The sequence below is a fragment of the Lagopus muta genome, chromosome 25 (genome assembly GCF_023343835.1).
Source record: "Lagopus muta isolate bLagMut1 chromosome 25, bLagMut1 primary, whole genome shotgun sequence".
Taxonomy (NCBI): domain Eukaryota; kingdom Metazoa; phylum Chordata; class Aves; order Galliformes; family Phasianidae; genus Lagopus; species Lagopus muta.
In genome coordinates this window covers 1,466,574-1,475,135 of record NC_064457.1, presented here as the reverse complement: position 1 = coordinate 1,475,135, position 8,562 = coordinate 1,466,574, and the positions used below count along the sequence as shown (strand labels likewise).

The 8,562-nt window shown below is 69.2% G+C and overlaps 1 protein-coding gene across 1 annotated transcript; it reads left to right on the top strand.

Annotated features, from left to right (window-relative positions):
- Positions 1–6,311: 6,311 nt before the first annotated feature.
- SP6 (Sp6 transcription factor) lies at positions 6,312–7,397 on the top strand. Its single transcript, XM_048926874.1, has one exon. The coding sequence runs from the start codon at positions 6,312–6,314 to the stop codon at positions 7,383–7,385; it is 1,074 nt and encodes a 357-aa protein (XP_048782831.1). The 3' UTR covers positions 7,386–7,397.
- Positions 7,398–8,562: the final 1,165 nt, after the last annotated feature.

The following is an 8,562-nucleotide window of genomic DNA, read 5'->3' as shown; positions in this document are numbered from 1 at the left end:
TCTTTGTCCAATGTCCTCGTCCCCAGTGTATTTGGCTGGGACACAGGGACAAGGAGCTCTGTAGTGAGGCACAGAATGGGACCACGCAGATGAGCACTGCGACATGGGGACATGGGGACACAGCTCCATGCAGTGAGGCTGGGAGGGGTCACAGCGAGGCAGGGGACAGAGGCATGCAGAATAGCACCAGGACACACCACAGGGCCCCAGCCAGGAGCCCTGCAGGACCTGGAGCTGTTGTGTGTGGGGAGGGCATGCTGTTCCCTGTGGGTCCCCATCCCCACAGCTCCCCATCCCCACAGCTCCCCAGCCCCAGCCCCCTCTAGCCATCCCCATGCCCGGGGCTGCTGGCAGCTGCTCAGAGCCCACATGCAATTAAGGCAATTAGGGCACCTCCGCAGCCCGCCAGCCCATCTCTGCTGAGATCATTAAACCATTCTTAATGATTTCTTCGAAGAATTAGCAGGCGGTTTGCAGAGCCCCTGCCGGGGGGGTGGCAAAGCCAACCTGGGGACGGGGACGGTTCCGTCACCGCTGCCTGGGGGCCCTGACGTCAGCCCCGCGCTGCTTCCACACCTTTGATCCACGCCATGCACCAAACCTGTTCCTGCATGGCTGGGCCAGCCCTGCCCCCCCCCCCCCACCCCCCCAAGCTCCTGGGGGCTCCGTGCATGGGGAGGAGGCGGCGATGGCACGACCAGGTGGCACCTGTCCGTGGTGTGGCTGCGTCTCCAGCACAGCCACGTGTCCCCATCCACATCCCCAAAGCAACCATCGCGTCCCCACTGCACCCATACATCCCCATCCCTGAAGCAGCCACATCCCCAGTGTGGCCCCATCCCCCAGTCAGCCACACGTCCCCAGTTGTGGCTGTGTGTCCCTATCTCTGGCTGCTCCCCTCTGCCGTGCCAGCAGGGTTTCCTCGCGTGGTGACGGCCGGGCGGACACAGATATGCAGGGAGATTACGTGAGGCTCATTAAAATCCAGGCTTGAATCATCGCGGACTGTCAGCTCCTCGCAGGGCAGGGGAGGCTGTCGTGCTGCAAAGGTTGAATCCCGACAGCAGTTCCTGCTCAGGTGAGAAATGCAGCCCCGGGGCACGCTGCCACCTGGCACGGCCGCGGGCAGAGGAGAGCATCGCGATAATCCCAGAGATATCTTTGTGTAGGGCCCTTATGGGGGACCCATAGGGCAACAGCAGGAGGCCTGTGGGGTGGGGGAAGGACAGGGACCTTGCTGTGCCCTGAGCTCTGTGCCAGGCACGGGGACAGGGACGGCACGGGGACGCTGTGCCGTGGGTGCTGGGGGTCCCAAGGGTTCCAGGCACTCGTCTCACTCACAGACCCCTTCGCTCCGGCTTTGTGGGCGCACAGGGCCAAGGTCAACCCATGGGGCTGCGCCCATCCACTGCCCCCCCAGGTCCACGTGTGCCGTCATCCCCAGCGCCGTGCCTGGAGCTGCGCCACTGCCGGCAGCACAGCCCCCCCAGGGCCGTCTGGGTGCCGATCCAGGCGCCTGTCTGAGCCCCCCCAGGGGACTCCCCTGAGGCCGAGGCGATCCAGACGGCGCAGCCCCATGGGATGGGATGGGACCGGCTGCCATCACCCCAAGGCAACCCCTGCACAGCCCCCCCTGGAACCTGCTGGCAGGCACCCGGCACCTTGGGCAGGTGCAGGCACACAGGGGTGCAGGCACACAGGGGTGCAGGCACACAGCACAGCACACACGGCTGGGAGCACACAGTGCTGCACACACGCAGACGTTCGCGCACCGCTCGTTCCCAGCGTCCCGCCAGCCCCGCTCCCCTCACAGATCCCAATTTGTTTTATGACAGCAAAGGAAATTGCCGTCAGTTCCCCACAGCCGGGAGCCCTTTGAAGTGCTCTGCCCGGGGGCCGGGAGGGGCCTCCCCCTCCTCCTCTGCCCCCCCCCCCCCCCCCTTCCCCGACCCCCCATCCTTCTCTCTCTCCTCAAGCCGGGGGACACATCTCCTCCTCCCCCATCCTTCTGTACCCTTCCATTTCCAGATGGGCACAGGGCTGCTCCCACCTCTTGCGGGGCTGTGCCTCATCACCCACCCCCACCCCCCCCCTCACCCCCAGCTGCTATTTAGGGGCCACAAACCCCTGCTGAGCCCTGGGGGCCCGGCCCTGGGTCGCAGCACCCATCTGCCTGAGCAGCTCCAGCGCACGGAGGGATTCGAGGCATTTTCCTCTTTGCCTTGTAATTTATGCAAATGGGCTCTGTAATTAGCCGTAATTTCAAGGCACTGCTCGGGGTTTCAGACGTTCCATGGCAAGGAGATGAACCCCCCCTTCCCGCATCCGCCATCCTCCTGCACGAGAATCATTCCTTCCATGGGTGGTCCCAACAAAGTGCTGCTCATGGCACTTCCAGGAACCCCTGCCCTGCTCAGCCCCTGCTCCAGCCCCATCCTCCCAAGCCCCCCCAGTCCCCTGTTGCTGCACCAGGGGGTCACACCATACCTGATCCTTGCTCTGCAGCACACTCTTGGCCGTGTCTTGGTGTCCCATAGGGAATCCAAAGGTGCTGATGGAGCAAGGAGTTGTGGGGGGGGGAGCAACCCCACTGCGATCCGTGGGACCGGAGCCCTCATCAGGACTGATCTGTTCCCGTTCCACCAATCCCAGAGGAATGGGGAGGCTGGGACCCTGCAGTCAAGGGACGTGAGATGCGCTGCCACGTGAGGGAAAAACACAGCGGTTCCCAACAGCTGAGCGACCTGGGGGCTGCATCCCCACCACCCACCTCCGCCCATCGGGGGGCTGCAACCAGGATCAGGACTGGGGCCGGGATCCCCCTGCATCCCTCCACGTGCCCCATGTGGATCCACGGCCCTGCGCACACTTGAGGCCACGTGTTTACAGCCGGCAGCAGCTCACCCCATTGCCGCCCATCCCCTCCACGCCGGGCGTCTCCGCGGTGCGGCAGAGCCGGGGGTCACCGCGCTCCTCCCCCCACCCTCAACGGCGTTTCGGCGGTGGCGGCAGCGCCGTCCCATCCCTGCACGCTCTGCCGGGACCCACGCGATGATGAAAACCAGGAGAGTTTCCCCCAAGGCAAAGGAGTTCCCGCACCCGCCGCCCGGCCGGGCGCTTGGCAAGCACCGGGAGCTGCGGGCTCCCACGCACCGCATTGGCCAGCAGGGCTGCAGGTGGGCTCCCGGCTCCAGCAGGGTGCTGGCGTACAGGGATACCCTCCCTGATGGCTTTGCAGTGCCCAGCAGCCAGCCCTGCTCTGCGACGGGGACGTTGGCTGTAGAAATGGGGTCGTGACACCCAAGCTGCTCCATTGAGGTGATGCCACCTGGGAGCCCCCCCCCCCCGGGGGTCTCGGCAGCTCCCGGTGCTCACAGCCTCCATAGGGACTGGGATGGGGCCAGGAGGGTCGGAGCCCACAGCTGAGTATAGACGGGCTCCCACTCAGCTCTTTGAGCTGCATCTGGGGCACGGTGGGATGTCTGTACCCCACTCTGATTTGCCATGCATCCATCGTCAGCCCTGACACGTCCATGTCCCATCCACCCCACGGCACAGGGATGAGTGGGGGCACTGCGTCCCCTCTGGTGGCACCCGCGGGGCAGGGGCTTGTCACCACCCGGGGGCTACAGGGCTGTCCAGGCTGGGCCGGCTGCCGACGGGGCACAGGAGGGCGGAAGGAGGAGGGCGGCCATAGGCGCAGGAGGGAGGAGGTGGTTGTTGCTTTCTTCTTTTAATTACCCCCTGTTTGCGGTGTCTGCTGCGAACTTCCCGTCCCCTCCCTCCACTTTCATGCGCCGGATCCCAAGCTGGGGACGAGGCTGCTGTCAACCGCCCGGGCTCTGCCTCCAAGGGTTAAAATCACCTGGGCCAGGTATAGGGGTGGAGCTGGGAAGGTGGGGAGGGAGGGAAGAGCCGGCGCGCGGCCGGGACCCACCATTCCTGCTCGCCCGGCCCAGTGGGTGCCCGGTCCCTGGGGAACCGTGCGGGTCCCTCGGGGGTCCCTCGGGAGCCAGAGCCGCCCGCCCGCCCCCGCCGATGAGGACGGAGCCGCCGGGAGCTCGTTGCTGCCCTTAGACCCGTACGTACCGCGCGGCGCCCCGACGGCACCGGCACCACTCCGGTGGTCCCGAACGCGGGGATCCCGGTAACTGCGCTTGGGAACGGGACCGCGCCGCTCCCCGCTTTGCCCAAGACCCCCCCGCGATCCTCCCGACCCCCGCCGTTCCCGCTGCGGTCCGGTCCCCGCTTGGGGCTGCGGCTCTCGGGACAACCGGGGCCCCTCCGCTCCGCCCCGCCCCGCTCCGCCGCGGCCCCGGGGAGTTTCGCTGCGGTGCGCGGAGCCCCAAACCGCGGCATCGCCCCGCAGCGCCGGGATCGCCCCCGCAACCCCGGCGCTGTTCCAAACCCGCGGCATCCCCCGAACTCGCGGTATCGTCACGCGTGGAGCCCCGCGGGGTTGCGGGTGTCCGGCCGGGCGCGGGCCGAGGGCAGCGGCTGCCGCCCATCCCCGCCGCGGGGCGCGGCCCCGGCTGCGAGTCGGGCAGAGCCGCTCTGCCCAGCCCGGCCCGTGACTCAGAGCGCATCACCGCCGCTGCCTCAGTTTCCCTGCGGTGGAACGGCCGCCGCGTCGCCGCCGAACCGCGCCAGGGAGGGACAGCGCGTGGCCCCCGGGCTTCTGCCGTCATCTTCGGATGAAAAAACGCCACCGGAGCGCCTCCGTGGCCGGGCGCGGTGGGACGGGGCTGTGGGCTCTGCCCCATGGTTGAGGGGTGCGCGGTGGGAGCTGCCCGGCACCCGCGCTTTCCTTCTGCCTCCGGCTCCTTCTTTTGGTTTTGGGCACTGGGGGGATCGGGCTCGCGTTGCCGGACCCCCCATTCCCAGCTCCGTGTGGCCCCACGCGACGTTGGTGGCTGCCCCATACCCTGCAATGGGCCGTGGGGCTTCGGGACCCCGGTGCGGTCTCAGTCCCCGCTGGGTGCCAGCCCTCACCCCTCTCCTGTCGTCCCGCCGTGGTGTGGACGGTCCTCGGAGTGTTGGGGACGATCGATACCAACCCTCCCCCACGGGGCGGAGCAGAGCCGAGCGCAGGTGGGGAGCAGCACCCCCAGCCCTTGGGGGGGCTCATGCTCCAGCTCGGGGCTTCTATAGCAGGTGGAGATGGGGCTCCATCGGTTGGGGGGGGGGCTTTGGCACCGTGGGGTCCCCCACCTCAGAACCGGGGAAAGCGGCGTCCCCATGGGGCTGGGGGCTGCCCCGGGGATCTCCAATGCTGGGGCCCCATGGCGCTGGGGATGGAGGCTGTGCAATACGGCCCGAAAGCATCACTGCATCCCTGGGGGTTTGTCCCCATCCCACAGTGGGGGTGGTGGGAGGCAGTGCGGCTTCGCTCCCATCGCCCTGGGGGTGTTGGGAAGGGGCTGCGGGTGGAGGGGGGGGGGGAGGTCCGGGCACCGGTGGGAAACCGGGGAGGGGGGGCGGGAGCCGGTGGCGGCAGGTGGATTTCAACACCGGGGTGGGGCCGGGCCCCCGTGGGGTTTGTGCGGCTCCGGTGAGTCACGGCTGCGCTGCGGGGAGCAGTGGGTGCCCGGGGGCTGCGGGTGCGTGGCCGGGGGCGAAAGCAGCCCCGAGCCCGGCTTCAAAGCGGTGCCGGCGGCCGAGCCCCAAGGCTCCCTGCCCTGTCCCGCTGCCATCCGGCCCGGAGCTGCGTGTCCCCCCGGCTGCGTTCCGCCCCCACAGCAGCGCATGGGCTCGTGGGTGCCGTGTTCCTGTGCTGTAGGGTGAGGCTTTGGGGCTCGGCCGGGCGGTGGGGCAGGGTTTAGGGCACAGCACCCCGCAGTGCTGCGTTTGGGGGACGCGCGGCACGGAGGTGACGAGGCAAAGCCCCGTAGCTTCCTCAGCTTTGGGAATTCGGGAGCAGGTCTGTGGGGACGGCGCCTGGGGACCGGTGGGGTGCTGCTATCCGGTACCGTCCAGGTGTCACAGCGGGTGCGTGGTGGGGAAATGCCCTCAATGGGGTTACGGGTGCTGGGGACGCTGCCTCGGTGGGGCTGGCACCCATAGCATAGCGTGATCCATGCTTGGGAACTGCCGCCTGCCTCATCTTCCCTCTGTGCGAGGACGGCAATCGGGGCCACCACCGGCGTCAGCCCCACACGTGGCCACGGGGACACACCGGGGGGGGCGGGTTGGGAAGGGGCCCGCTGGGGCTCAAGGCACGTCCACCTCTCACCGCTCTTCTCTCCCCCATCGCTCCCCCTCCCCCGGCCCCGCAGGTCTGTCTGCGCCTCCGCCCGCGCCGCCGTCCGGCAATGCTCACGGCTGTCTGCGGATCTCTTGGGAACCAGTCCTCCGACGCGCCCCGCGCCTCGCCGACCCCCCTGGACCTGCAGCCGTTGCAGCCCTTCCAGCCCCCCCCGCCGGGCGCCGACTTCGCCTCTCCGCTGCCTCCCCCGGAGCTGCCGTTGCCGGGCCCCGACGTCGCCTTCGCCGCTCCAGGCACCTACGACCCCCATGGCCCCCCGCGGATAGAGCTGCCTCCCGACGGCCCCGCCGCCCCCGGTTCCTACGCCAAGCTGCTGCAGGCGGCCCCCCCGGACATGGCGCACCCCTACGAGCCCTGGTTTCGGCCCCCCCACCCCGCTCCCTCCGGAGAGGAGGGGGGGGTCAACTGGTGGGACCTCCACGCCGGGGCCAGTTGGATGGAGCTGCCCCACACGCAGGGGGGTCTCCAGGTGCCCGCGCCCCCCGGCCTACAGCCGCCCCTGGGGGGGTACGGAGGGGGCGAAGCGCAGCTCTGCGCTCCCCCCGCCCATCTGCTGCCCCCCGCCCAGCACCTGCTGGGGCCGGAGGGGGCGAAGGCGTTGGAGGGCCCCCCCCAGCCCGAAGCGGAGGGAGGCGGGCGGGCCAAGGGGGGCCGCCGGGCGGTGCCGCGGGGCGGGGGGCAGGCGGCGTGCCGTTGTCCCAACTGCCAGGAGGCGGAGAGGGGGGGGCCGTGCCCCGAGGGCTCCAAGCGCAAACACCTGCACAACTGCCACATCCCGGGCTGCGGCAAAGCGTACGCCAAGACCTCGCACCTGAAGGCGCACCTGCGCTGGCACAGCGGCGATCGCCCCTTCGTCTGCAACTGGCTGTTCTGCGGGAAGCGCTTCACCCGCTCCGACGAGCTGCAGCGGCACCTCCAGACCCACACGGGCACCAAGAAGTTCACCTGCCCCGTCTGCGGCCGCGTCTTCATGCGCAGCGACCACCTGGGCAAGCACATGAAGACCCACGACGGCGGCAAGGAGGGCGGAGAGCCCGACGTCAAGGGGAGCAACGAGCCGCCGGGGGGCAAAGGGGGCAAACGGGAGCCCGAGGGGGGCACGGCCGCCCCCACAAACTGAGCGGGTGCCGCGGATGGGCGAGGGGGGACGGCGACCCTCGGGGCTGGTCTCCGGGGGGGGCTGCCGCTGCTCGGTGCCGCTCGGTGCCCCGGTGGGAGCGGCGATGCCCGCGGGCGGTTTCGCTCGTCCCGCGCCCGCTTTCCACCCCCCCCCCCCCTCCTCCCTCCTTCCACTCCGGTTTCCCCAATGGTATTTTGGGAGCTGCTGGCTGGCGGCTCGGGAGGAACATCAATGGGAGCCGAGGAGCCGGAGCTGCCCAGGCACGTCCGGCCGAGAGGGGCGGAAAGAGAGGGAGAAAGCGAGAGAAAGCCCCGAGCCTTCAGCCCTGGAGCGCGGCTGCAGCCCCGCGGCCCCTCCCGTGCACCCCCCCAAACGCTCCGGGCTTCAGCCCCGCGACCCCGCTGGGTTTCAGCCCCCATTGCCGTGGCGCTGCGTGGGGCCGGGGGTCTATTTCTCCACGCGGGTCCCATAGCCCACCCTATTGGAGCCTCATACGGGGTGGGAGGGGGCTGCAAATCCCTCTTTCTTTTCTTTTTTCTTTTTGGCCTCCATTTGGCCCAAACGGATGGGATGGCTGTGGGGAGGGGGCGGATACGGGGAGGGGAACGACCCAAATTGAGGCCAAAAAGAAAGAAAAAAAGAAAAGAAGGGGGGGAAAAAAAGAAATAATGATAATCCTGCTTGAATGTGAGTTGGGGGGGGGGGGGGAGGTGGGGGATGCTGTCGGGCGGCGCTCGGCGGGTGGTTGCCCAAGCGCCCGCCTGCAGCTTTCCCACACCCACCGCCGCCGCGGCCCCGGGCGGGAAGCGCGGAGCGGCCGCGGCCCCGGGAGAGCCGGGATGGCCGCATTCCACCGCCCGCCGGTTCTCCCCCCTCCCCATCCTACCCCCCCTCATCCCGGCACTCGCGGCCGTTCCTCCCCGGGGACCCCGCGCCCCCCCCCCCCCCACCCGTGCATGCTGCCCGTCCCTGGGCTGTCCCAAGCCGCGGACCCCTGTAATTTCAGGGCTCCCCCCCCCCTTATGCATGCTGCCCGCCCCCCCCGGGACCCCTCCTCCAGGGACAGCCGCCCGTCCCCCTATGCATGCTGCCTGTCCCCCCCCCCGGGGACCCCGTAGCCATCCTGTCCCAGGTCCCTGCATCTCTCAGCAGGGACCCCCCATGTTCTTCCCCCCCC

Coding starts and splice junctions, on each gene's coding strand:
- SP6 (XM_048926874.1), top strand. CDS start 6,312: ATGCTCACGGCTGTCTGCGGATCTCTTGGGAACCAGTCCTCCGACGCG.